General features: G+C 31.3%; 3 protein-coding genes across 3 annotated transcripts; all 3 read left to right on the top strand.

The window, feature by feature from the left end:
* The first annotated feature begins 199 nt into the window (after positions 1-199).
* LOC125070651 (protein obstructor-E-like) lies at positions 200-8,976 on the top strand. Its single transcript, XM_047680601.1, has 7 exons — positions 200-210; positions 3,148-3,222; positions 4,138-4,550; positions 7,549-7,666; positions 7,938-8,132; positions 8,498-8,567; positions 8,639-8,976. The coding sequence occupies exons 2-7, from the start codon at positions 3,180-3,182 to the stop codon at positions 8,925-8,927; spliced, it is 1,128 nt and encodes a 375-aa protein (XP_047536557.1). The 5' UTR covers positions 200-210; positions 3,148-3,179; the 3' UTR covers positions 8,928-8,976.
* A 4,334-nt stretch (positions 8,977-13,310) lies between these two features.
* Positions 13,311-21,756, top strand: LOC125070641 (protein obstructor-E-like). The gene is made up of 6 exons (XM_047680592.1): positions 13,311-13,455; positions 15,197-15,597; positions 16,000-16,120; positions 17,437-17,631; positions 18,844-18,919; positions 21,268-21,756. The coding sequence occupies exons 1-6, from the start codon at positions 13,416-13,418 to the stop codon at positions 21,599-21,601; spliced, it is 1,167 nt and encodes a 388-aa protein (XP_047536548.1). The 5' UTR covers positions 13,311-13,415; the 3' UTR covers positions 21,602-21,756.
* An 837-nt stretch (positions 21,757-22,593) lies between these two features.
* Positions 22,594-23,917, top strand: LOC125069482 (protein obstructor-E-like). The gene is made up of 4 exons (XM_047678989.1): positions 22,594-22,865; positions 23,233-23,433; positions 23,507-23,576; positions 23,770-23,917. Exons 1-4 carry the CDS (start codon positions 22,763-22,765, stop codon positions 23,915-23,917), a joined length of 522 nt encoding a protein of 173 aa, XP_047534945.1. The 5' UTR covers positions 22,594-22,762.
* The last annotated feature ends 2,101 nt before the right edge of the window (positions 23,918-26,018 follow it).

Genomic DNA, 26,018 nt, shown 5'->3' with positions numbered 1-26,018 from the left:
ACCTAAGACATCACAAATACATCTTTAGATGTGTAAATGAATAAATAACATGCCATATAGAAACAGTTCATTTACATTTAAATTTGTTATTCCTTTACTTCTAGACCTAGTGGAAGGGAAATAATGACTGTCTGGTGGTCGACTGGAATCTTTGAATCTAGCAAATTCGTCATACGTTGGAATTCTACTTTTTTGAGTTGTGTCCTCTTCGTCTGCTTGCGATGTTGATTTTTCTGTTTCATTTACATTTTTATCGTTTAACGTTTTTGATTCTTGTTCATTTGTTTCGACTTTATCTTCACCAGTTTTGTCATCATCATTTTTAGCTTCATAATGTATCTTATTACTATTTTCATTAATCAGCTTCAAAACTTCAAACGTTTTCTTGAGTCGAACATTTTCACACACTGACTCATCAGCTACAAAATGTGTGTTATATAAATATATTCTCGTGCTAAGTACAGCCCGATTTCTTGATATCATTGATATAATATGTGAATTGCGGTAAAATATAACAAATGTAACGAAAATAAATATTTGATCTTTTGACATATTTTGTCAATTCGTTCCGGCGTTTTTGTCATAGATGCTAAAATACGCTCTATTAATTAGTATTTATGTCATAATAGATAGTTAAAACATAAAGAAGAGTGACCGATCTGAAATATATATACATATAATACTAGCAATGTCTCAAACTAATTAAGGAATTATTAATAGTCCTAAATTAATGGTGTGGGTAAATCCCACATCATTAAATAAAAATACACGTAAATGTTCCTAAATTTTGGTTTATTCAACTAGAAAATTTTAATCCATAAGCTATATTTAATGTAAAGCTACCGCCATTTCTAAATGTAGATTCAACATAGTCGGTCCACCAAGAAACTTATAAAACAATGCAATTGTGGCAAATAAATCGAAACTTATAACAAAGGAATCAACAGATACGAAATCCCAAATTACGCTAACATTCCAGACAGTACAGATCTTGAATACAGATGAGATAGCGGCTCGGTAGAGATAAGGAAGTTGATCTGCACATTACGTGCGCCGCATTCGCTCTGGAGATACGGTTTTACCCATAAACGCTATATTTATTAGTTACCGTTTTTTCGACTATGATACTAATCACGCATTAAATTCAAAGCACGGTATGACTAATGAAATGTCTTCATCGTTTTTTTTTTCTAAAAGTTAAGAAGGTTGAAAAATCGTTTAAATTTTTTAAATAGAGTTTTGTTAAATCAAAACAACATTTATTATTTTTTATTACCTTTAATTTTTTATGTTAATCAACTAAAAGACTATGGAGTGGTTCCTGTTGATAAACAATTAAAATTGAAAATGCGCCTACATTTATACGCCTGAGGAGTTTAAATGCAATAGAACAAATTTTCAAGATAGAAGTCGCTGTTAGCTGACGCTCCACTGCCGAAAAAAATAAGTCGATAAATTTTTACTGAATATTGTTTTATAATTAAGTATGTAAGATTATCTTACGATAGTACGACAAAATCATTTGAAATTCGATTTTTTTTATCGACCTTTTCTATGTGCACGGGTTACTGCAATGCCAGTCTAGAATTTTTTCAATCGGTCAGAATCTATCTCGGGTAAATAAACCGAGCTTGTGCGTCGATAGTCTTGACCTCTGCACGTTGGAATGCCGTGGGAGTCACCCTAACTATTACGATAAGGGATAAATAATTACTGGATCTTATTATACAACATTGAGTAGAAAAATGAATATAAGAAATATTTAAGATTTACACGCCAATTATCTGGTTATGCAGTTTTTTGTATAAAATGAGCAACTTTTCATTAAAAAGGATAATTAAATTAACAGTGGATCCATCATACCTTTTTTTTAAAAAAATAACGCACTCGTATATATGTACATCTGAAGTAGTCTCCGGTAAGTCTTTAAAATAAAAAAAAGCACGATTTGAATATATCCACCATATTCACCCGACCAAGCACTCGGTGATGTTTATCTGTTTTCCAACTTACCTAAACTCGTCATTCACCGGCAGCGGTCACCTATTATGTAACAATATAAGATTTTGAGCATTACATTACAGTTCCGCCGCACTGAATGACAAACATTCGTCTGTAATGAAACAATCTAAATTTCGACTTTGAGCCGCCGCCTACCTTCGAGTCAATTCTTTTTACAATGTCGGTCGAAGCAGTCATATCAAAAGCGATTATATTGAATCGATTGCATTATTTACATTAAAAAGTGCAAAACAAACGATATCAGTGTCCCACCTTTTTTATTTTAGAAAACAATAATAAACCAATCAGTAGAATTAAATTATTTGTAAAAATGTCTTCATTGGATTGTAAAAACCTAATATCCTGAGGTTTAGGTTTAAAAAATGATTTTGTAAATAAGTTCTTTTAGTAGAAAGTAAAGAAAACCAGAACCCTTATAACATCAAATCTCTGAATTATATTCTTCTACTAATTCACTCCACAAAACGCTCGTTGCTTTGTCCGCTTGTAAAAGGGGTTCGTTGAGAAGTTTTTGAGCTTATACCACCACGCTGCACCAGTGCGAGTTGGTGAACACACACTTGGTGGATTTTTATGACGCATGATGATCCTCCTCCAATAGAAGACATCACTAACGCTTATTGGTAACATTTGTCGGTTACCAGTAAGTAAAAGATTTCGTATATATGTAATTGTATTTAAGCCGACGACGAAGTCCATGACAATGGGCAACACGAAGATTATAAAAGTAAGTACTTAATATTATGAAATCAATTTTTTGGATATTCTAGTATTATTACTAGGAATATGTTAAAAGGTAATCATTTGAGATAAATTAATACGCATTGAATTATTTATATAAAATAGGTTTGCCAACTGTCAAAATTAGAATATCCTTATTCAAGTAGGCTTATAAAGCCACTTTGAACCTGGTGTCACAGTGCTAAATATAAAAAAAACCAAGACTAAAGGCGAACTCTCCAGATAATCCTCTCTCGATACAGGCGACCGCGATAATTTACGCATAAAATATTAAAATATGTCAGCTGGATTTAACACTTAGACATTTACTATACCTACATTATCTTAATCATTTTTTAAAAAACAGCTCGCAACAAGTTTTTAGTCATAGCCGTTCAGTAGAAGTGATGTCCTGGTAGGAACACGTTGTGTTCACAATGAAGGCTATCAATGTGTCATTTTCTTGTATTTTCTTATTTGGTAAGTATCACTCATTGTATTATTAGGACGTTGTGAACCTGTTTTTACAATTTCAACCTGATTACTGTATAGTTTAGTTACTCTTACATATATTCAAGATTAGATCAAGTTCACCTTTAATTGTTATTTTTACGCAATTAATAATACGCAAAACACAAATTCAGATTCAATCATCTAGAGAAAACCCCCTCAATTTGAATAGTCATCTCTTATAAATAATATGAAATTTGTTTTAGACACGAATTAATATTACAAATGTAACTTTTGATGATATTTAAAAGTTTACAAGATACCTTGAAGTGGCGGCCATAATTCTGATATTATTTTTACATTTTCCTGTTACTTATTCACTAATATCAAAGTTGAATATGTCGAAACGTATTTATCTTAAAACACGTAGAAATAAATCATGTTAAGCTATGTATAGTTATAATTTTTTTATAAATTGTTAAAAATGAATGAATGAAAGATACACCTTTTTAAATAATATCAAATAAAGTCTCCTTTTGAGCATAATCGGTTTTGATGTACTTATTAATCGTATAATAATAAAATTATTAGACCGACCCTTGGAGAAAGCCCAAAAATGGACGCAATTCAGCTTATATGATGATGATAATTATATTATATCTATGCGAAACTGTTTTAAAATTAATTTTATAAAATTCGATGCAATGCCAGAACCAACAGCTAGTTTGAATTTAATTTAAACAGATTTCCAGGTAAAAAAACAATAAACAAGAATCATATGTCACGACAAGGGAAAGATCAATACATTCATATAATTCTACCACTGCGACATTCGAAAATTAATAAATATCCATAACCAATATAACACTACGTTGTCCTTGAGGTTCTATATTTACTAAATTATTATATAATATATATACAATTTTATGATTGTTTGCATTACAGCATTCGTGAAGGCTCAAAATTTCAACTTAACTTCATCTCCAAACACTAAGGTTATTATTTTTGTCCAAGAATGGATAAGAGAAACAAAAGAATTGAATGAACTTAATTTGCCCCCTTTAATTTCCTTTGGCGATAAAGATTTCAGTAATTTGAGTGAAGTTTACGAAAAAGTTATAAAGCCTATCTTTGATAGTAATGAATATCAAGAAGGTCATACTTTGACTAATAAGAATTCTGAGGAAGAAAATAATTATAAAGTAAATATCAAAGAAAATGTTACTACATCTGATAGAACTGACACAGATAATTTAGACAATAAAACTATCAAAAGCGAAACAAGCCAAAGGACATGTACAGAAAAAAATGAACGATATCCGATTCCAGAAAGCTGTGATAGTTACCTTGAATGCAAAGTAAGTTTCGAAAGAACGTCATGATACATCAATATTTGGCAAAATATTTCATAAAATAAGAAAGTCAAGTAAAGAACTTTAAAATCAAATTAATAACTGACTTGTTTGGTTTAACTGATTGATATCTGATGTTCCAATCTCTCAGGATGAAACAACCCTGTAAAGGGAAATTCCCCGTGTTAAATTGACGGCTTGTGTTATCAAACATATCCTAATTTATATTTTTTTGTCGTCTCTCGTCATCATCCCACGAAGACATTTTATTATTTTTATTTTCTTTTACACACGAGCGTTGCTTTCTCATAGTGAAACACGCCGATAATGATTATTATTAAGGTTGGTGAGGCGCGCTTTCTTCTTCTTGTGCATAGATCTTTGTATTCTAATGTATTATTTTGTTTGTGCATTGTTGTAAAACGATTTGTGCACAGGTAAAAATAATATATATTTACTGTTCATTTTCAAAAATAATCTCTTTCTTTTTAAATAAAAACCAATACAATTTCTTAAAGTATTTCTTTAAACCTATGATTGTTTAAATGGAATTAAAACGAAGTTTTCCGAGGTGGTTAACCGCTTAGATTAGAGACTCAATAAAACAATGTAAAAAAGTAGTTAAAACTTCCACAAAGTCCACTTCCACAAATACCAAGTTTATTTGCATGCATAGCCAGACCTAATCCTTGTAATGAATGAAAGGATATAAAATAAAATTTAATCCAATTATCCTTCATTATTAATATTATATTCGTCATGTATTTTTGTGTAAACGAAGTTTTTTGTATTTACAATACATCATTTAATTCTAAAACACACAAGGTTCCGTTCCATTGTAAAAAAAAAATAAACACAAATTGTTAAATTATACTCGTTTTCACGAAAGAAGTCCCCCAGACGCAGCGCTGTATTCGCGCGACATAATGTTGCCAGGGTTAATTACGGGAAAATATTATACCTATTACGAATATTAAGATACGATATCAAAAAATGTTTAATTATTTTTTTTTTTAGTATTTTATTAATTAAATTTTATATTTATTGTTTAATTGTATAAGTTGCATTTTCATTAATTATATAATTGGATTTGTTTTATTAACTGGATTTTAAATGTTATTTATGAAAATTATTGAATAGATGGAATTATTAGTGTTGTTATTAATATTGATTATGTAATTTGATTATTTATTTAGAATTTTCCGGGATATTAAGCGGGATTTTATATATCACAAAATAAGGAATAAAAAACAAAAATAATTTACAGTTTTATTGAATAATTATGATCAGTTACATCATCACTATCGGAAGAGTGAATGGAAACAGAGTCAGATTCTGTTTCACTATCACTAGCTGTGGATATGATGAGTCGATCCATTTCTTCATCTATAAGGCTGTCATTTTTCAAATATTCCTCTTCCAAATGCTCTACGTGTTTGCATTGAGCAGCCCAATCTTCTGCTGAGATACTCTTAAAAGCATCTTCCGTTATAATCGTTATGTTTTTTGGGTCTTGGGACACGTTTTTATCCGCTACCTTTCTTTTCACAAGGCTCCAGATTTTTTCAATCGGGTTGAGTTCGCAGTGATAAGGCGGCAATTTCAAAACCTCATGGTTGTGAGCTTTTAATAATTCATCCACAGCATATGTCGGTGGACCTTTATTTTGTTTGACGAGATCAAACAAAACAGCTTTTGTCCATGTGTTTTCAAAATAGATACCCTTTTCTCGCAGCCACTCTTGCAACTTACTTTTGATGCTCGACATTGTAGGCGCTTTGTTTATTTGTGTACAGTGATAAGGAGCGTTGTCCATTACCACAAGAGACCTTTCACGTAGGTTAGGAATCAGTTTTTCCTTCAGCCATTTAAGGAAATTTGTAGAGTTCATGTCATCGTGATAATCTGAAGACTTGGACTGGGATTTGAACATCAACAATGCACCATTTATGAAACCATTCTCTGTCCCTGCATGAGCAATTATCCAGCGACTCCCTACAGATTCTGAGACCATCAGTCCCGGCTCCTTCTCACTTTGCCAACAACTTTTTGCATGATATGTATTATGTATATAGGTCTCATCTAAATATACGATTGGCCTTTTTTCCACAGTGCGATTTCTTCGGATTTTTTCCAAATATCTTGCACGCCATGCGATTATGTCATGGCGTTCCATAAGAATTTTACGTTTGGATTGGCATCGCTTATACTTGAAACCAATATTATTTAATATTCTATGCAATGTTGTGATGCTTCCCTGAAAATTTATATCTTTTCTCAATGCGGCACGTAGCTTAACCAATGTCGGTAACTCCTTCCTCACAATATAAAAACTGTGAATTTTTTCCCGTATGGCGCACAGATCAAACCCATCCAAGTCGAACTTTTTGGGATGCGGACGACTTTTCCCTGGTGTGACAATTTTTTTTGAAGTACTCGCTGCTGTTATGCCTTCTTTTGTTATCCTGGTCACAGTTTTTTCGGACACGCCTGCAATTAAATTAAGAACAAATAAAAATACTAAAATTAAAAAATATATATCACTTGCAAGTTCTTTTTTTTAATATAAATTCATCTTAAAAACAAAAATAATAGTAATATATCAACAATACAATAAATCGGCAAAAAAATCATTGGTACGGCAGCCCTAAAACTAACCTGTCATTGCGGCGAGTCTCTTGCGAACATTGTTTAGTGGTATTAAAATACCTTTATTCTTTTGTTCCGCATCACAAAACTCCTTCACCTTCAATATAATTTCTCGAGCTGAACTTTTTACAACTTTAGGCATCACGAAAGATCCAATAACGCACTAATCTTATTAAAAAAACACAAACATCTACCACAACAAACGAACTTGATAACATTGACTAACCATTGACATCGACAAAAGACAACATGGCCGATCTGTCAAATTTGAAAGTATTGTTTAGTTCCACAATCCACCGCGGGACTTCTTTTATGAAAAGGACTCTACAATAGTTTACTTCAAAAATGTTTACAGAATGGCATTGCAGAGAAAAAGCAATGTCCAGATGGATTGCGCTACAAACACAACATAACATCAAATCCACCTTGTGTATATCCGGCTGATGTCCAATGTAATCCAGGCTCCACATTACGTGAGTAAACATATACATCCAGTTTTTTTTTAATGTATTATCCGACCATTTCTTTTTTAATTTTCTCTTTCTAATCTCGGACGTGTTGACCACGCGAATTTGGTGTATCTTTTCAGTATTTAGAGTTTGGTAATTCTACGTACCGACTCGTTTTTTTTACCAGGCAACATCACAATCTATATTTCAAAATTACAAATTACAATTTTGCTTGCCTTGTTGTTTCCTATATTTTAATGGTATTATAGTGCTGATCAAATCTAGAAATTTACAGAACCACCAAATCCGACGGAATATTGTCCTAATCAAAATGGATACTTCAAGACCGTAGACCGCTATAACTGTAGCAGTTATAGAATATGTGTAAATGGCGTCGGTTATGAGTACAAGTGTCCTGACGGTCTCGCTTTCAGTTCATCAACTTATCGATGCGAATGGCCTGACACGGTGCCTCAATGTGACGCAGAGGGTATGTACGAGTATATCATTTCATACTATCTTGTTTACAGGTACTTTTAAATATTCCACTGCTGGTTGAGCCTATTCTCCCTTTAATACAGCATAAAAACAAATAAAAGAACGTCAAATTGATAATATCATATTAAGAAACCTCATGGTACCGTCATATTGCTGAAATATCTATCTATATTCAAATGTCCATATGTTATAAAGCGAGTATAATACCTAAAAATAAAATCTCTCTTTTTTTTATTCATTCAACGCCAGAAATGCCGTATTTTGTGTTACCGCTAGACAATGGTACCTTACGATTGTCAGTTTTTCAGTATGAGGTACTTTCACGTTACGTTATTTTCACTTTGTTTAAATTTACAGGATTATTTAATTTTCGATGTCCTAAGCAGCTTCACAGCTCAACGAATTTGAATACTCCAAGAAGCTACAGGTAAATTTAATATAGGTAAAATTTATGCGAGGTGTAGATTAGGATCTGTTATAAATATGTCTTTTTTTCAGATCTCGTACGAGTTGCACCACATATTACACGTGTATTAACGGTAGACCACGACGTTTCGAATGTAATGAATTATTTGGTTTCGACGAATCAAATCAAACCTGCGTTCCGGCCTTTAAGGTGTCAGAATGTTCGGAATCTCAGAGAAATTTAGCCCGCCGAAATATCAAGCAAAATGTAAATGGCGAATACGTTGTACGCGATCTTATTGATTATGATAATTATTTTGATAGTAGAGCGGTGCCTATTAATTTCTTTCCAAGAATGAAAAAACCTGAAATTATTTATTAACATAATAAGGATGCAGAATATGTTAATCCAAAAACATAAAATGAAATACCTTTTTAAAATAAAGTAATTGAGATTTATTTGTTGTGTTTATTTAAAGGATTATATTGAAATAAATTTTATTTCTTATCGTATTTAAACAAGATACTTGATAAATGGAATATAATTTAAATGGAAATTAATGATTAACAAATGTAAGTACATTTTGATATAACATTTAATTAGAAGTTTCTACTGCTTTCTATCCTTCCTGGATTTTTCTTAGTCACCACGCTCGATGTTGAATGAAGTCGCGTCGTTTCACAGGTCACTATATTATATATTAAGAAAACCCCGCAGTTTTCTCGAAGCCATTAGATAATACAATTATTATGCACACACGCTAAATGCCTTCCGTATAAATAGAATACGTATACGACCAAAATCAAAAAACAATCTAAATATTCTTAATTCAAGTAAATAGAATAAACACCCTATACCGTCAGGTTATAGTGTTGAATTAAGTGAAAAGCTGGCATCGGTTCGAAATGTAGATTACCAAAAAGAACCGACAAAACACTAAGTATTAACTTATTTCGACCAATTTAGAAAGGCATTTTAATTAAATTTATTACTCAACGTTTTTGTTCCCCGACATGGTAAAAACCTTTTAACCATGTCGGGGCTCCTAGAATATTTTTAAAGCAATTATTCATAGTAATGATATCATCTAAAAATTCTATTCAAATTAGAGAAATATTTGGCTTCAACAATGAAAAAAAATCATCTTTAAAACTATATTTCTGATTTTTTTAATATATCTACATTTCCTAATCGATAATCCGGGTGGGGTAATAATCTAAATTTACCAATGCTTATTACATGTGGTTTAAATAGGCTAAGTCTTTCGTGAAAAACTTTTGTCCAAACTCGGAATATAGTTTATCTTAGTTTTTTAACGTCTGTCTGTTACGCTTTAAAACTCTGTTCGATTTACTCTGTTAGTCTGTTAAACTACTGAACCGAAATTGATAAAATTTTAGTTGAATTAAACTTGAGCCCCAAGGAAGGACTACTTTTTTATGCCTTAAACCAACTACGGTCCCTAACATGCGGGCAAAGTTGCGGGCAAAAAGTAGTTCCATATGCAAGTAATAAACAACAGTAATAATTCTTGAACAAAATAATGTTATACTATACATTCAATAAACACGGTAATAATTTACTCGGTGACGTGTATAACTTTATTGTAGGCATTCTAATGCGTGGCATTTAATGACACATCAGATATTGATTTTTATTTTCTTAAGGAGGATGCTTCTGGAATTTTCTGCATTTAATAAATATAATTTTATTCTTATAACAAAAAGAAACGGCTGAACGGATTTGTAACATAAAAACATAGAAGTCGATAAGTCTTGCAATAGGATTTTTTTTTTGTTTAGCTTTAATGGCGGTTCAGGTTTAGGTTCTCAATTAGTCTGTATATTATATGTTTATGTATAATCAGATCATTTTCTTTTTGTTTATCAACTAGTTTCGATTATTCTCTTTGTGTTGGGTGTGTAACTCCAAGGTCAACCCACCTCAATTTCATAGTTATTTTTATGTTCTATTTTTAGTATCTATGTATATTCTTTAGAGTATCAGATACCAATATTCCAAGGGCATGAGTTAGTGCAATATGAGGAATGCTAAAACTGCATCAAAAGCAAAAGCGTATTTACGCGTCTAAGTATGTTTTGAACCACTGCGAAGCATATATGTCGGAATCAACTGGAAGGTGGAGAGGTTCCTACTGTTTTTGGCACTGGGAAAGGATTTAAACAATGAATTATTAAGAAAAGTGACGTCACTAGTACCTACTCTATTAACTTCTAACCATGACTAAGAGGAATATTGTCTTAACGAAAAAAATATTTTGCAAGTTATTAATGTAATTATGTTACAAAATTGCTTTTCAAAAATACTACTCGAACTTGTCATGTCTTTAACGAGTGATTTATTTCACAATTCAGAAACAGGTAATGTGAAATAATATTCCAGACGACAGTCTAGGTCTCTAGATTAGTGGCGCATTGGCTAGTGTTGCATATCGATAGTCCACTATCGATAGACTATCGATAGACTATCGATAGTATTGTCACGTGTCAATACTATCGATAGTATCGATACTATCGATAGTTTCCCATGAGCAATACTATTGATACTATCGATAGTTTTGCAAAAACCATGACTTTTAACCTAAACTATCGATAGTATCGATAGTTTTGTGCTATCGATAGCCAGTAATTTCCGATAGTATTGCTTTCTCAAGATAAGTAATTTAGTAGGCCAACTATAGTGTATATTTAAATAAATAAATTAAATTTACCACAACATTTGTTTTTAGAATAAAGACATTTTGTGCGGAATAAGGAATAATGAAAAATTTTAATGTGAAAAATGTTGTCAACATTTTTTGTGTTTGATTTATGAATAAACATTATAAATAATCATAACATTAAAAAAACTTTTATTAAGTTGGTGGCATTACAATGAAACTTTTTTGTAGTAATCTTGAGTCTAGCGATTAGAATACATTACGAATACATTACTTACATTAAAAAACCAATACGCAATAATACATCAAAAAATCGCTGGCTATCGATAGTCCAAAACTATCGATACTATCGATAGTAGCAATAGTATTGCTACTAACAATAGTATTGCTACTATCGATAGTATCGATAGTATTGCCACTATCGATAGTATTGCTCACGGAGAGTAGTATTGATCAAAACTATACTATCGATAGTACTATCTATATCCTGAATAGTTTTCGAGGTCAACTATCGATAGTCAAAATATCGATAGTTCTGCAACGCTGATTGAAACACAACAATACTAATTATTCCTATTTGGCGGTAGATTACTTAGATGTACTTTCCTACCCAGTCGACGCACAAAATACTACACACACTAACACACATCCGTAATTACAAAAACAGGTATATTTATTTTATTTGAAAAACATATTTAGACCCCCATCTTATACGCAATACGTTTTTTATTAACTTACATTTTATTTCATCTCTGTTCAAATTTAAATACAAAGATGAAGTAAAAGCTACAGCCTGCAAAGCGGGGTGCTAACAGTTATACCTAATAATTATAGTAATTGTATTTACAAGTAAAACACACGAGTGACGTGCTGCCACCACTGCGAATTGCGTTTTATTTTAGTTTTTATTCTGGGAACATTTAATTGACTACAGGAAAAATAAAATAAGTATAATCGGATTAAGCTGAGACAGCGCGTCAGAAAAGGTTGGCAGTAATAACTAATCTTAGGTTAAGTTCTTATCATGTCGTCGCGACTATCGAGGTAATCATCCTGTCGACGGTGTGTTTTTACTTGGGCAGACAGCACGATTAACTGACATCCACGTCTATTTGCAATGAGACAACGGACTTTCGAATGAATGAAAACGACAGTGGCTTACCGAAAAGTTAAAATTAAATGAAAAACGTCATAACTCAAACTGACGCTTGATAGCAGGACGAAAATATATAACAGTCGCGACTATCATTGTCACATAAGGTCATTCTGCCGTGTCGTCTGATGCGTTACTCTGCCTACGGCATGAGGGTACGTCAATAAAATTTCGTCTTCGATCATGATAGATGAAAAAAAAGGAGTTACAAAGAAAAATTGAGCTTACTGCAGCCTATCGAATGAATACATTGTGCAAGGACTAGACGATTGCTGTGAAGCGATAAAATTGAACACAAATAGATATACAAAACAATCGTTAAGGTACCAATTACAAAATGTAACGATACATAGGAGAACAGTTACAGGCAAGAAACGTCTGACATTGAAAAAACAAAACTACAGTGAGAACAAAGCCTTACAGGTCGTGGTGTTTGTAAGTTTATAATATGCAACTCAGTAGAGAACAACAAAATTGCGTTTAAATATTCGTATCGCCCTAAAACATTTTATTTTTTTGTTTATGTAAACGCATAACCCAAAAATAACCACACGGATAAAATAAAAATGTTTATAGCTATTATGCAAGTGTATGAGATATTATTCTTTCACAATTTATTAGCGACAACATACCTGCGTCATCCTCACATACATGATTTATAGAGTATCGGATCGGATAAGCTTAAAATCTAAAACGATATGAAGGGTCGTTATAAAACAAATTTTAAAATCATCAGCACTTTAAAATTATTTTATACAATTAAAAACAAAGTATGCGTAAACTATGTCATTGCTTAGATAATATTTACCACATCTTCAGAACAAAAGAAACGCAGCCGCAAATAGCATGTGCAACGGTTGCGACATGTACATGTGCGTTACGACTCCTGACCGGGTCGCGAATATGACGAACTGTTAATCCTTGTCACGTAAGGTGGGGCACGAGACAAAGTTTCTCAACGGACTGTCCCCAAGGTCGGCTCATCTCCGGCCATTCAATAGACGTGTTAAGCTCGTGAAGTCGTGTAGTGTTCAAAATGAGGAATCTAATTGTTCTGGCGTGTATTTGCGCCGTCGGTAAGTTTCATGAAAATTTATTACTTTTCTCATTCGAAAGAAAACGTTATAAAGCAATTTATATTTAGAAATAAATAAGTTCCTTTTATTGTCTTGGGGTATATGCTTCAGATTAATAGTAATTTTATATATATATATTTTTTTAAGAAAGATTATTTTAATTTTATTTTAGTTTTATCTTTTTAAATTGGCTTTGTGTTTTCGTCGTTTAGGAGGTCGTTTTAGCCGTTTTACGTAAATAACGATTACAAAACTATCACCATGCTTAGATTTACTTAGGTTCATTCAATTTCCGCATTATACGTGTATATATGTTTATGATATATGTACGGAAATACTTGTAAATAATCCTTTGATTTTTACTTTTATTTATTGTAGGTTTGTATTTTTAATTTACTAACGACTTTGTCTGTGTAATCATTATTTATTTAGTAATGAAAAAAATATATCTCAAAATACATTTAAAAAAAGAAACCGAAATTTCCAGAAACCGAATGTTTAATATACATAATATGAGTGTGTAAAATCAATTCAGCCTTATTTAAAGAATTCTCCGAGCTTGTCGAATCAGGTATAAGCAAACAGCATTAACATATTTATAGGCAGGCAAGCTAACAGAATTGTGATTTAATGAATTTGATATATTACATCATAATTGTCTGCTACAAATCCTGCTTTATATAAACTATTTGCTAGTAATTAATTAAGTTTCATTCTTTGATACAACTAGGCTTTATTTTGCCAGTTTTCGCGATCCGCTTCGTCTCATATAAACAATAGATTCAAAGAGTATTTCCTAACAGTATAATTATTTAATTGCTTATTGTGTTCTCATAAGAAAATACCATTTAAGTAATAAAAATTGTTTGAAAAGCGAAAAAAACATGAAATGAGTAGTATTTTTAAGATTGTTCATTAGTTAACGTGTGTGTGCTATTTATATAAAAATATATATTCGAATTTCAAAAATAAAATTTATTTTTAATAATTTTATAGGATGTTCAACATTTGCGCAAAAGTAAGAATTAATTAATTTAATTTAAATTTGGAAAACCAAAGGAACTTGGACACTTGGATTGCTAGTTAAGCTTTTTAAAAAAATAGCATAGCAATCATAAACAATGAAAAATAAAAAAATTAAAAATCAAAGTCTGTTCTATAACAGTTAATATCTATTAAATTACTAATATTGACCAAATTGTGTGCACGTACTAACGCATGAAAAAATATATGAACGTCGCCTTCGGCCTTGAATTTAAAGGATAACCAGCCCAAAATCAGCATAAAGATGTCATCTTCATTTTAGCTCACCTCATCAATATTCAAAGTGACCTATCTATCAGCTTAACATCCGTAAAGTTTAATTTACTATGCTTATCATAAAAATATTATTAACGATTTTCCAATATAACCTTCGTTAATTAATTATTCATAATGAGACGAGGACTCGTTCGATTACCGAGACAAAATAAAGTAGCTTAACTTTTTTTTTATAAAAGTTAAATTTATTTTTTCAGTTTACATTTTTTTTTTTTATGTTATTTTTATCAATCTTCTTTTTGTTTGTTTTCTAATCCATTATAAACGTGATTTAATTACTTGCTTATTAACTTTTAAACTTTTCTAAACATTTTATTATAATTTATTAAGATAATAAAATTGATTAAACAAATATTTTATTATAGCAATAACTTAGTATTCTTGCACTTGATACGTTTATAAATCAAAAATTCCATTCTAGCGTACGGGCGAGCTCAAACCTATGAGAATTTAGATTCTTTGAGTGAAACTCAAGAATCAGCTATAGAAAATTTAGGAAATGAAAATTCTAATTTCGGTTCAAGACTAAGTCAAGATGAAAAGAATCAGGTTAACAATGAAAGCGGAAGTAACTTAGACGATAACTATGAACAAATCAGCACACCTAGCTCCATCTATTACGAAGCTCAGGGCGCTACCGTTGATGGCGAAAACGGTTATGAAGCTACCGAGAGAACCTCGGAACGCAAGGGCAGGTATCAATCTCTACCTGATCAGGAAAACGAGGAATCTGCTCCGAGGGTTGTTGGCAGCACGACATGTATAGAAAAAAACGAAAGATACTCCATACCCGGTAGTTGTGACAAGTACATCGAATGCTTGGTAAGCTGATTTATATACCAAATAGTAAAAAAGATATAATTTCGATAACGTAAACTTATCTGTACATGTAAACGTAACCAATTTGAATAATTATAGACACAAGTTACGCGTATTTAAAAGATAATTTAATTATTTCTACAAATCTTCTACCTGGTAGCAATACCAGTAATTTATGATTTAAATTAACTAAAAATATGTCAAAATAATTATATAATGATATATTTTTATATTAATAATTGTATTAATAAAATTAATGTATATGTTTGAGGAATTAATATTCCTATTTACGCCATCAATTAAGCGAGCTTGTCCTAAGAGTGAAGAGTCAAAAATACTCCGAATCGTACCTACGACGTTTACATCGCAAGGCGGCATATAAATCTTTGACGGTATTTCCTACAGAATGGCACAGCAGAAGAAAAGCAATGCCCGGACGGGTTACGTTACAACCCAAATGTGAAATTCAACGTTTACCCTTGCCAATACCCCATCGACGTCCCATGCCTTGGACGAGCTGCTTTACGTAAGTACAGATGACTCAGCCTCTAGTATTCCACTTAAAAATTAACACACAAACGTGTTATACTGTTCTTGCAAAAAAAATTATATAATACCCTGTTGGATATGTATATGGCTTTATAAAACACCCGTACTTTTTATAAATGAAAAGGAATTTTACTCCTATTTGAATTGTATAACAAGCTTTTACTTAAGTTATCCTATTTGTATGTGCGGCTATAAATATTATATTAATATTAATACTACAAATATTATATAATATAACGCGTATGACGGCTGGCAAATTGAAATAAAATTGTACTCTTTTCTAGCCCTAGATAACAGTTAGTATGGGACAGAGTTTTCTGAAATGTTTTTTTTTAAACCAACTTACAATCTAACGACCAAGGTCCAACTGCAAACAGCACAAATATATTAGTCAATTAGAAAATAATACATAAATTGTTTAAAAAATAGTAAAATATATATCAATAATTATGTTTACCTACTACAAAAATAAGGAATTTATGCACTCAAAATATATAATAACAGATTCAAACGTATTTAAAGAGCTTCGCAAATAATTTAATTAATATTCAAATTTTTAATATTAGTCTATTTGATTAAGGTCAAAATTTATATTACTCATCTCAGATGTGTCTCGACGGATTCTAAGTTATGATTTGTATGCGAGTAAAATTTCCTTGTTTGTTTGGAATTAGATATCAATTTTTGGAAGCGTAAAAATTTGGATTTTTTTTATTATTATTGAGGTAAAGGATCGAGTTATCCCGCGAAAAACACGTGGATCTTAATCGATAATCGGGAGACCAAATATTCATAAGCAACTTTTCATGTGCTTTAATTCTGTTTATAATTTAGCTCATGCGTGTCGTTGAAGGAACGTGACAAAACTGTATGAATCGAAACAAAATTTATGTATCGCAATAGACACGTATAACCGACAATCTGCCGTCAAGCAAATACATGCTTTAAATGTTCTTGACACTAGAAAAATTTGTTAACTAAGCAAAGGGACTTTTAATAGTTCCTAATTAATATTTTATGGTTTTTCCCCTATTAAAAACGTTTATGTGTAATATTTTTATACATAATACTTAGGCATAGCAAAGAGGCGTTAAGATACTAAACATAAATCATGCTTTACCTATTATAACCTAAAACCTTGGCTAAATATATATAGACGCTGGATAAACCGTCCCGTCTGACTAGGTTCCACCCAGTCATCATATAGTCAACCAAAGTTATATAACCATTAATATTACTGATCGGTCTAGCACTCTCGGATACACGGATAGCTAATATTTATGTTAATTCCAGAACCAGCACAACCTACCAACGATTGTCCTCACCAATTCGGTTACTTCAAGACTGGTGACGCTCGCAACTGCAGTGGTTTCAGGAATTGCGTGAATGGTGTCGGTTACGATTTTACATGCCCCGAAGGACTCGCCTTTAGCTCTGATAATTATCGCTGCGAGTGGCCTGACGAAGTATCCGATTGCGATGCTGAAGGTAAGAACATATCGTGGAAGCGTCATTAAGTTTTGTAATATATTGTCAAATGGGATACAAAGTCGTTTATGTTAATACTTGTTTATGGATAAGTCTGCCAAAAATGACAAGCCATTAAAACTTTGCGACACATACAAACATAATATATGATTTCGAAATATACTGAATAATTATTATTTATGCATAGAATATGAAAGACAAAATTCATAGCGAGTTTATGTTCCAACTAATCTCAGCACATTGCGAGTGCTTTCTTAATTTTGCAATACATGACAATATACCTAAAATTACAATACCTACCTACGTAGGTACGCGTGTGCATTTGAACGTCTCGCTACTATATTTCCGATATTACAAACTTTACGTATAGCATTTGTATGTTTAAAATTACAAATATTTAATGTTCCTACGATTTGTCACATGTATACTATATGTATGTTTATATATTGTGCCAGAAATAATGTACATTGACCCTAATAAGCTCCACGGGTATAACAATTATATTTTCTAATGATCTCATTCACTTACAATATCAGCAAGATTGCACAATGTGCTTGGTTTATAAAAATGATATGTGCATAACCAAACACAGATAATACCTGTGCAATTTGCTAGATCGATTGAAGCATGATTGCAGTTCCAGTTTTTGAGGTCGCAGCGTAAAATTATACGTCCCAATTCCTTGTTAATTTAAAATTAATGAATTAATTTTAATTCGTAGTTCTTGGAATTAAAGCTCTTCCGTTTATATGTATATATGCACATATGTATATAATAGTTAAGTTTAGTCTTTATTTTATGGAGATTACTTTTGATGTGTCTTAACGTAAATTTTTAGTCGAAACTAAATTTGTATCTGCATACATGTATATTTACTTAACTCCAAAGTCAACTTCTTACGTTGTATTGAGTCAATTTGGGGTCGATACTACTAATTTATAATAGGATACGATACGATCCCGATCCAACTTCGACTGAACTGCAACTGTATCGTTATGTTAGTCGAATCGGAAAACGGTTAAATATGTTTCGATTCGATAAAATCATCCCCAGGAATCAAATACACGGGTACAGAGCTGACACAAGTTAACCATAAAAATGTCCCTAAAGTTAAACCATAAATCTTTACATAACATAGTAAATCTATTTAAAGTTTATTAAATATTTTGGTTACTTTTTAAAAAAGGATATATAACAACATTAATATTTCAGCTTTCCTCGGCTTCCGTTGTCCTGAAATACCGATTTCAAAAGAACTTGGACCTCCAGCTGGCTTCAGAACGTACAGGTAAAATAACTTAACTTCATAAAATATTTTTTATTTATGGTTAAGCTTTCTTGAGATAGTTATTGCTATTAGTAATAACGGTTAAGGTTAAGGTTTGATGCCGACTGTATCGTGATGTCGATTATAAATCTTATTGATTTTAAATTACAAAAATAAAATACAAATTATTTGCTAAGTATCTCGTTAAAATTGAATTATATAGAAGTAAAAATTATATCCATTAGATGTACATTAAAAAAATTTAAATAAATAAATCAATTATGTTGCAATAAAAATTAAAAACTTAAAATAAAATTTTACAGATAATCATTGTGGCTTAATGTTGAATAAAATGAACATGTTTTTTTTTTTTATAATATAGGTATATGTAATATTTTATCATCAGCACATTCAAAATCAAAATATATTAAAAATATCATAGTATTTTAGTTGATATCACGTGCGGTCGAAAAAAAAAAAATTCTCAAATGACAATATTTAATAAATAATAGAAATTAAAAAAAAAAGTTTCTCTAAGTAATTTTGTATTATCCATTAATGTACAAAAAATAACGATGTTGACGTATTATTATATTAATTCGGGGGTTACTAAATACGAAATGTTTATTGCGTTATTTGAAAATAACATTTTCAACACATTGCAACATATATACGTTACTAGAAACCGGAGAAGCAGAATTTTCATTTTGTAACATGAACGACTATAATAAATTTCGCAACTTATAATCATTCGTGAAATAACAAATAAGTAACCGTTTATACCTACAATTATAGTATTAGTGCTAAGGAGACAGTCGAAAACAGGTTACCTAATGAACGGTCGTCGGTCAGGTGGCAGGTCGTGGCTAAATGTCATCGATGAGTTGCGACCTTCGGATTATGTAATTTCTTGTACAGAAATACCACAGGTTTTGTTTTACAAGTTTATGTATAATTATTCAACTGTAAACATGTAGGTATGGATTGATTAACGAAGCGTTGAATGTGTAACACTATATGTTTCGTTATATATTTAGATATATAATAATAATAATAATTAATAATGGACAACATCACATACATTACTCTGATCCCAATGTAAGTAGCTAAAGCACTTGTGTTATGGAAAATCAGAAGTAACGACGGTACCACAAACGGACCAGACCCAAGACAATATAGAAAACTAATGAACTTTTTTCTATATGGGCTCGGCCGATGTAAATCTATATATATATATCCCATAATATTTATCCATGGAGCATACAAATTACGCAACTTGAATTGAAGTTTTTTTTTTTGTTATCAATTACGAACTTTATTTTTTTAAGAAATATAATTGATTTTTAAAATCTGTCATATAAATGTCTCGATCTAATTTTTTCGTTCTATACTAATTTTTCAAACCTTTATTTACGAGTATATATAATAATTGCACAATCTAAATGATTAAAAAGACACACAAAAGGCGGACAAAGGACGGAGATATGATGACTTACATGAAAAAAAAAAAAAAGTTACAGGTGATTTACCTGTAACTTTTATCAATTGTACCAATCCGTAAATCCAACTATTGTTAAAGGTCTCGTCTGTTGCTTCGAAGAAGAAAGAGAAAGTTTAATCATCGCTACTATTATTTACATTTGTCAAAGAGTATAATTACAACGCGCATTGTATAATTATTTTCTTAAAAATATTGTATAGGAAATTAACAGAAATGTATTAAAACTACACAGACAACAAAACTTTAAAGTTTAAAAATCTCAATGCTGTTCACCCGGAATTGAATATATATTGTTCCAAAAATATACATACAATCGTATTAAAAATAATAATAAGTACGTTTAAATAAATATAAAAAATATTTTATATTACGTTTATTTAATAAATAAAATATATTTCTGATTTACTTGCAACATTAAAAATACCTAATCAGAAATAAAAATGCTACTAAGTTTTCTATAGTACTAGAAAAATTATAATATCGTTATTATTAAGACAATAATTGAGTCTATTTACTAGAACGAATTAAATTTTAACATACTATTTTATGCAAAGTTTAGGCAATAGGGTGAACCATTTTTTATATACTCTATCACGATTTGAGTAGTTTCGGTTAAATAAAAGTTTATAGAAAGCGCAATAGACTGTAATTTGGCACAATACCTGAAGTGAAAATGAAATTGTACTACACGTAACATAAGCATTCAAGATATTATTTTTATAATATAAAAATCCGAGATCATCTACAATACTAATCGAAGAATACTTGACAAAATATAAAGTTTAATTTGCGTCAGCCTGTAGGATTTATACGAGTACATTGAGACACGCGACTTCAAGAAAAACGACTAAATGACTTTTTTTTTCAGATCCCCTAACGATTGTCAAATATACTTTATCTGTATTAATGGCAAACCTCGTCGTCTGTCCTGCGGTGGATTCTCTGCTTATGACGAACTTACCGAATCCTGCGTCGCGGCAGATGAAGTGTCAGCTTGTCCTGTAGAATTGAGAAACGAGGCGAAACGGTCCAGAGATGCTGAAAAACAACGCCTCACAGCTCAAGTTGCTTTCGAAAAACTTAGATACGCTCCACAAGACGTGACTGAGTATCCGACAACAGTCGAACCGTTCTATCAACCGGGACAATTTGATTTGATAGAAAATGAGACCCAAAGGCCGGAGCAAGAATCATTTTATTAATAACATTTTCAACTAAATCTGTTTCCGATAATTGTAATTGTATATAATTATGTTTTAATGTAAGGTGTAACCGATCAACTCGTTGTTTTATATTTCCATTTTTTGTAATGTATAGTCAATTAATGATAGTGCCATTCGTCGAATAAAAGAATTCTTTAAAAAAATTGTATATTTATTTTAACGACTTAAGTGACTCATTGGTGTAAATTAAACAATTTTATTAATTATTAATTAATATTATATTATCAGCAGAAGTATAAAATCGTTGTACATCGACATTTATATCATTCGAAATCGTAACTGCCGTGAAAGGCAGATCCTCAAAAATGCGTTTCTTCGTTTGTTTTGCTGTTTTGTTGATTTCTGAAATATGTAAGTGAATTTCATTATTAATTAAAAATAAAATTTATAATATTATTTTCGATTGATAACTTAATTTTTATTCTGCAATTCTTAGTAGCTTCGTTCGTTCGTTCGTAGCCACAGAAAGTGCACTTGTATTTACGCAATCATAATCAAAATTTACAAAATCTCTCACATATTGCCGAGTCCCCGTAAAGAATAGTCGAAATTGATCTGATGTAACTAAATGTTTCTTACTCAAACCAAAATATGAGTAAAAGAAAAAAAAGTATCAGACAAAATCAGAAAAAAGGATATTCATGTGGCAGAATTTCATTGAAATTAAACGTAATTTTCTTCGAGATGTTTTTCTTCAACGCCTGGCACATAATGAGTAATAAATACAAATTCAGCACATGGAAATTCAGTAGTACTTGCTAGGGTTTGAACCCGACTTGCATCTTATAAAACGAGTCTTTTAAGATGTATGTTGTTAGAACTATATATCATTTTAAAGCTATTTTATAGTAGGAAATGGAGCTTTGTAATACCAAATTAAACTGTTTGTATTTAGTACAAAGGCATATTAATTCATCATTTTTTATTTTACAGGCAACGGTCAATCTACAGTCAATGCTGAGAGAAGCCCTCTTTGCAATGTGCGGAATACATACATAAAAATAGACGGAAAATGTGATTCCTACATCGAATGCCGGGTTAGTTAGGTTTTAATAGTATTTAATGCCTAATTTCTTGGCTATGATCTATAATACTTAAGTTTTATGTTTTCTACTGTATTAGGACTATCGCTCGACTGAAATGCTATGCCCAGATGGTCTTCATTTCAACTCTAACGCGCAGTGGCCGGCCTATGCTTGCGGTTACCCTCAGGATGTGCCTTGCCTTGATCGTGAAGTGAGCCGTAAGTATTTACAATCTTCAAGATAGGATAACCTACTTCGTGTTTAAAACAATTGAAACTTTATTTATATCTAAAAACATATTTTTGACATGATTTGTATACGTTGCCTTTGCTTTTGCCTCATTAAACCGCCACTCTTCAAACTTGGGCAATTGTGCTCCGCACTTCTAACAGAAGCTTCTAACATGATCCGAGGGGTAGATAAGATAATTAGTAATTCCCTATAGGTGGGCTTTGCTATTATTCTTTAAAAAAAAAGATAAGCCGCTGTATTTAAACTTTTGTTGCCTATTACATCACGTATTCGAACCTTCATAAGAACCTTCAAATAATTTTGAAAATGTCTTAATCTTATTTCTTTCATTAGAACCATCGAATCCTACAGCTGAATGCCCACATCAATACGGATACTTCACGTCTCCCGCGGCTGACCCAAATGACTGTGGTCATTATCGCATTTGCAACGCCGGCAGAGCCATTGAAATGTTTTGTCCAACAGGCTTAGCATTCAACCCGGTTACTGCCCAATGCGACTGGCCTGAACTTGTGCCTACCTGCAATGTCGAAAGTAATACATTATATTCTCTTATGCTATAATTATATTTTTAGAGGATCGTGTCAATTTGGTTGATGTGTTTCAGCTTACCTTGGTCAACAGTGCCCTCCAGCTGAACTTGACCGAAGTGGAAATCCAATAGTAACCAACTTTAAGTAAGACTACTAATTACTTTTATTTAATTGACATTATTTCCCATTATTAAAATCATAAAATAAAATGACGTAAAGCGTAATCGTCTTATTGAGGCTTAGGCATATACCGTGTACTACATGAAATGTTTATACAAACAATTATAGCTTATGTCATGTGTGCTGTCCTTTTTTAAACGTTAATATTTTTATCCAGGTATGAAGGCGACTGCTACGCTTTCTACTCGTGTATGAACGGACACGCTCGTATTCTGTCCTGTGATAGTGGACTTGCATTCAACCCTGTAACCAGTCGTTGCGAAGATGCGGATCGCGTTCAATGCGATGTAGACAAATATAGTTAATAACGTGCTTATATAATAATTCATCATCGTTCATAATTTATGAAGATGTTTTATAATTTTCAATCACAGTAATGAATGAATATTTTTTATTTTTATATACCGTTTGAATAAATAAAAATATCTAAACAAAGTCTTTTATATGGCCATTATTATTTAAATCAGGGTTTCTCAAAACATGAGCAAAGCATGATGACATGATGGCAAGACTCATTTTCCGAAATGAACCCATAACCCTATTATTATTTATGAAAATGAAATATGGATTACCTGTTTAAACTCACTCCGCTTTATACCATAATATATAGGATTATTGGTAATTCGACGTATTCCCGTTAGGAGGTGATAGGGGTAATTATTTGCGATAATTTTAACCCCTATATGTATGATCCAAAAGTGAACCATTTTTGATTTATCACGTTTTTTAGCTTTTTTCAAAATAAGTCAAAAATAAAACTTCAAAAAGTTATTTTAAAAAAAATATTAATTTAAATCTCATTTTTTCTTCTGGTTTATAAAAATTGGTTATTTATTTAAAATTAAAATAATAATTATAGATCCAAATATGCGAGACAGAAAACGATATTATTTCAATATTTTTTTGATTTTTTTTCCACAATAATGCCTTAAAAACCAAAAAAATCTTTATGAAACTTGTCTTGCAGATTATTTTAAAAACATGACTATTTGCTTAGTTCTGCAAAAATGTATAATAACTAGGAAATTATATCAAAGCAACTGGAAAAAAATGACCACACAAAGGACGCTGGTCGAAATTTTAGGTTGGTTCATGTTAAGATTCCGACATTATTTATCAAATACATGAAGCCTATTTCATTAGCTCGTCGAAGTCCGTCAATTTCTCTACAAACGTAACATAACAATGATTTCTTGCGAGATCACAAACTGCAGAGTTGCACACATTAAATTTGGACTTCTAAAAGAATGCTTAAGTTTTGCACTTAGGAAGACACAAAACCGCTTGCAAATCATAGCATGCTACCACAAGCTTAGTATTAATTATTTTCTTGTCTTCTTCTTTCCACAATTGTAAATATATTATTCTTTCTGGTGTTTTAATTTCTCATATATGGAGCACAATTCATCCCTTTTAGAAACAAAGAAACTCATATTAAAATTCTGATTGAAAACTCTTCTGTGAATATGCTCTTCGCCTGCTTTAACTCCTACTTCACGTTGCTTTTTGAAGCTTCTACGTAAATCCGCCAAGCTTTTTCCCCTATCGCTAAGCGTCATAAAAAAAACAGTGACACTTTTGGAATCGCATTATACAAACAATATTTATTAATTCCTAACTGAAAACTGTCTCTAAACAAAAAGTGTCGATTTGTTACTTAAGGCAATCGTAAGTTTACCGAAATAAAAGAGTTGAAAGCTGACAGTAAACTAAAAATGACTGTTTAAAACTTAAAATAATTGTATTTTATAAGCAACGACACTTCCGATCCGTTTACTGTCGTAGGAATAGACGAAGGAGAGGGGTTCGTTTAGGGTCGATCCGCAACTACTGCCTTCTTGATCAACGGCTACGAATTATGACATTGGAATCAAATCAAAATGTCAATTACGCGCTCAGCAAGTAGATGGTGTTACAATATATATTTTCTTAAATTTTGATTAGTGACGGTATTGGAATAAACGTTCGAATTGTCACACCAAGAAAAGGGATTTTTCAATTTTACTTTCAAAGACAGCCTTATCTTCGAATTGAGATAATTAATTTCATGTCTACCAGGGTTGTTATGGAGCTCCGTAACCGTAACCAAAACTATCGGATATCCGAAATAAGAATATATCCGTAACCGTATCCGTAATACTTCTATTTTATAGTCACTAAATCACTATTGGTATACTACTACTACTACTACTACTACTACTACTATATTATTTTAACCAACCATTATTTTATTTTTTTATTTATTTGGTACTTTACCCTATTAAACGTGTTTTGTATCATTTTTTAATCGTTATTAAAAAACAATTAAAATACACTTTGTGGACACACTAATAATTATTAAGAATCTATTTGGTTTGGTAAAAATACAAAAAAGTAATAACAAATTATACAATTTTATCCTGTTTG

The sequence above is a fragment of the Vanessa atalanta genome, chromosome 2 (assembly GCF_905147765.1).
Source record: "Vanessa atalanta chromosome 2, ilVanAtal1.2, whole genome shotgun sequence".
Classification (NCBI taxonomy): Eukaryota; Metazoa; Arthropoda; class Insecta; order Lepidoptera; family Nymphalidae; genus Vanessa; species Vanessa atalanta.
The sequence above is the reverse complement of the archived record's forward strand: the minus strand, read 5'-3'. Positions and strand labels throughout refer to the sequence as shown.